The sequence below is a fragment of the Poecilia reticulata genome, unplaced genomic scaffold (genome assembly GCF_000633615.1).
Source record: "Poecilia reticulata strain Guanapo unplaced genomic scaffold, Guppy_female_1.0+MT scaffold_181, whole genome shotgun sequence".
Classification (NCBI taxonomy): domain Eukaryota; kingdom Metazoa; phylum Chordata; class Actinopteri; order Cyprinodontiformes; family Poeciliidae; genus Poecilia; species Poecilia reticulata.
The window spans coordinates 977,317-980,907 of NW_007615018.1; the positions used below are offsets into that span (position 1 = coordinate 977,317).

The window sequence follows — 3,591 nt, forward strand, 5'->3', positions numbered from 1 at the left end:
CATGGTGATGTAGCGCTTTAGCATTAGCTTCCCCTAAATACCATGGCTTTAGCATTAGCCTCTAACTCTTCAGTTGCCGGACCCACCACTGCATTTTGGACGCTCCTATTTGTGGAGCAGGTATAAATGTGATGTTTTTGCCCCAGGTGTGACGCCAGCGGCGCTGGTTAGCTCACCTCTCTCCGATGTAGCCGGCGGTGCACTGACACACGCCGCTGATGTGGTCGCACAAGCCTCCGTTCCGACACGTGCACTCCTCGGAGCAGTTGATGCCGAACCAGCCGAAGGGGCACGGCTGGGCGCACACCGGACCCTGACGGAGGGAGGCAGGAGCGGGTCAGAACAGACTCACATGTTCACTCACATATCAGCAAGGCTGGTTCACATGTTCCACTCTATGCACATTTATTGTAAAATAAAGTATTTTATATGTGTCTGGATGTCGAACCTCTGCTGACCGGTGACATTTCACCAAAGTCACTAATGATTTGGCAGCTAAAATGATCTGTTTCTGTGTAAGTCGTTGTTAAACGGATCGAGCTTCAGCTGTTGGACTGATGGATCCACATCTAGAATGAGACGAGATCCTGGTCCAGTCAGACTGCAAGGCTTCCAGGTTCCCATACCATCATACCTCCACCACCGTGCTTGGCACATGGTTGTAAAGCATCCAGATGCAGCTCTGGTAAACTAACTCCTGCTATCCGCCATCTTGTTTCTGGAGGGAAGCGGCGTTCTCCTCCGGCCGTTGAAGCAGCCATGCTGGATCAGGTCGGGCGCTTTCTGCTGTAGCTTCTTCTTCTTCTCTGCATGTTTACATTCGGGTAAATAAAACGCTGCTGGTAATCTTAGCCCAGGTCTGCAGAACGGATGGTGTGACACTGAAGGTGTTCCGTACTGTTTCGTGTTGCTGTGATTTTCTGAGTTTGGTGCAGTGAGAATGTTTGTGATGGTCTGCAGCGGGGCGGCGGCGGCGGCGGCGTGCGGGGCCGTACCATCCAGCCGGGCGGGCAGCAGCACTCCCCGGTGACGTGGTGGCAGGTTCCTCCGTTCTGACAGGAGCAGCGCTGCTCGCACATGGAGCCGTGTTGACCTGGAGGACAGCGCTCCTCACAGCTGCAGGAGACAAACAGAAACATCTTCAGCCGGGGAAAGATGCCGACTTCATCCGCTCACACACAGATCATTATTTGCATATTTCAGCAGCAAAAGACAGCAGGAGAAAACTTTCCCCCTACTGAACCTCACTGAGTTACCATCTGAAAATTAGCATAAATTCCTTCCCATATCTTCATCATATACTGTATTCCTGGGGAAAAGTTGCATGAAGACACAAATTAATGTCTCAATGTGGCTGAAAAAGTGTTAAAAATCTAGAAAAAAAAGCAACAAACATTTTATCATCAAACATATTGATCCGTGTTCCAGTTATGGTTCATCAAAGGCAGCTGTGGGTTTTAGCTTAGATTTAAAGGACCTCAGTTTCCATTACTAATACGCTAAAACTCTGTCAATATTCCACTAATGTAAAAAACATTGCAATTGCTGTGTTTCCATTAAATAAAAAAAATGCAATTAAAATGCATGAAAAAGTTTGTTTGTGCAATAATCCATTAAAAAAACACACAACGCCATCATCCTCCAACTACTTCCTGTTGTCTTCTTTGTCATTTCTGGCAGTAGTAACATCCGGCTGCTGATCACATGACTGCAGAAAAACTGTTTCCACTGCAGTTTGGCTAATTCTGATACAGAAAAACCATCTTAACGACGCCACATCCTGGGTTATTCCGAGTTGTTTTGATGTTTTGTTTCTAGTTTCATTATTATTCTGTTTCGTCGCTTTCTTTGGTTAGATCAGCCTTGTTTCTGTTTTACCTTTGTTCTGTTCTTCTTATGGTGATTCCTGTTGTTTATTTCTTTTTATTTCCAGTCAAGCTCTTTGTGCTTTTCTGGTGTTTTTTGTTCTCCTCTGGCTCCCTGAACTCCCTGTGATTTTTAGTTTCATCTTTAAAGAAGGTTCAGCACGACCCCATGCTCCCGGCTCATGTCTACATTTTGATCCGTCTGCAAACTCAAACCCAACATGAGCACAAAAAAGTTCTAATCAAACAAAAAAAAAGAGTTTATTTTAAATTGCTGTGTTTCCATTAAGTATATTTATTTTTGTGATTTCAGTTCGGTCGTTATGGTGACTGAAATGCAGTTGGTGTTCCGGCTGTTTTGCAGTTTTCTGGGAGTTTGTTCCAGATTTGTGGCGCATACAAGCTGAATCCTCCCCGATTGACCAGAACCAGAAACCTGAGTGGAGAACTGATCCACCAGCAGCAGATCTTTAACGTATTTCAGCGATTTCTAAGCTAACAGACGTATTAAGTTATTGCGCGTTTTGTCTCAGTCCGGGTTCCGGTGGAGCCACTCACAAGCTGCCGGTGTAGCCGGGCGCGCAGAGGCACTGCCCGCTCTGGTGGTGGCAGGTGGCGCCGTTGAGGCACTGGCACTCCTGCATGCAGTCTTTGCCGTAGAGGTTGTGGTGGCAGTGCTCCTCGCAGCGCCAGCCCTGGAAGCCGTCGCTGCAGACGCAGGCGCCCGTTATCGGGTTGCATTTGGCCCCGTTGCGGCACTGGCAGCGGTTGGTGCAGTGGGGCCCCCAGAAGTCGCTCTCACAGCCTGGACAGAGGCGGGAAGAGGTCAAAACTGGGAGAGGGAAGGTCACTGCGAAACAGATGGAGAGGTTTAACTGTAAACTGTCAGATTGAAATGTTTTAGTTCAGGAAGTAAATATTATTTACATTTCTGAAAATCAAAATGCAGCAGGATTTTAAGAAAACGGTTGATTCTTTATCTTGGATTTAGTTTATTTGTAACAGAAAGTTCAATGCTTATAGTTTGAGAATTATAAATAATCTGAGTTTTGATGATATTTTGGCAGTTTGGTCTAAAAACAGGTTTGTTCTCTCAGTGTAAATCTTCATGAAAACACAGTGACGTTGTTGTGATGCAGGTTTTCTGCAGGTTTGTGACCAAACTTCCCACTGTGAGGTTTTCAGCTCAGCTTCTAATCAAGCTGAGCTCCGTTTAAATCTTCTGCACACATTTCCGTGCTCTCAATTAATATTTCATGAAGGAATTTGGGTAATTATTACAGCTGATGATTTCAGTGGGAGACAAATTGTTTTCATGTCATGGAGGACATTAAAGTGCAACGGGGAGGTGGGAGCTTCTCTGCTAATCGGCTGTTTACGGCTGTTTGCTTCATAAACAGCTGAAATGTTTCCATCTATGTCTGACGGCTCCTTCTGGGAAATGTCCAGATGCCACCTGTTGGCTCGGCCACTGATCCAGAACCGCCTGAGGTTCTGATCACCTTGACAAATATCAGAACAAAATTAAGTCAGAACAATTGCAGTAACAGGTCCAGATGGGACTGGACCAGTAACAGGTTACTGGTCCAGTCCCATCTGGACTAGTAACAAGTCCAGTCCCATCTGGACCAGTAACAGGTCCAGTCCAGTAACAGGTCCAGATGGGACTGGAGCTGTTACTGGTCCAGTCCCATCTGGACCAGTAACAAGTCCAGTCCCATCTGGA

At 46.3% G+C, this 3,591-nt stretch overlaps 1 protein-coding gene across 1 annotated transcript in view; it reads right to left on the reverse strand.

Moving 5' to 3' along the window:
* Positions 1-3,591, reverse strand: part of LOC103460131 (multiple epidermal growth factor-like domains protein 11) — a gene marked incomplete at its 5' end in the record, with an annotated part of 84,203 nt that overhangs the window by 44,448 nt on the left and 36,164 nt on the right. Inside the window, 3 exons of the mRNA XM_017303095.1 lie at positions 177-313; positions 996-1,116; positions 2,424-2,670. Of these exons, the coding sequence (XP_017158584.1) occupies positions 177-313; positions 996-1,116; positions 2,424-2,670 (505 nt within the window). The remainder of the gene's footprint in view (positions 1-176; positions 314-995; positions 1,117-2,423; positions 2,671-3,591) is intronic.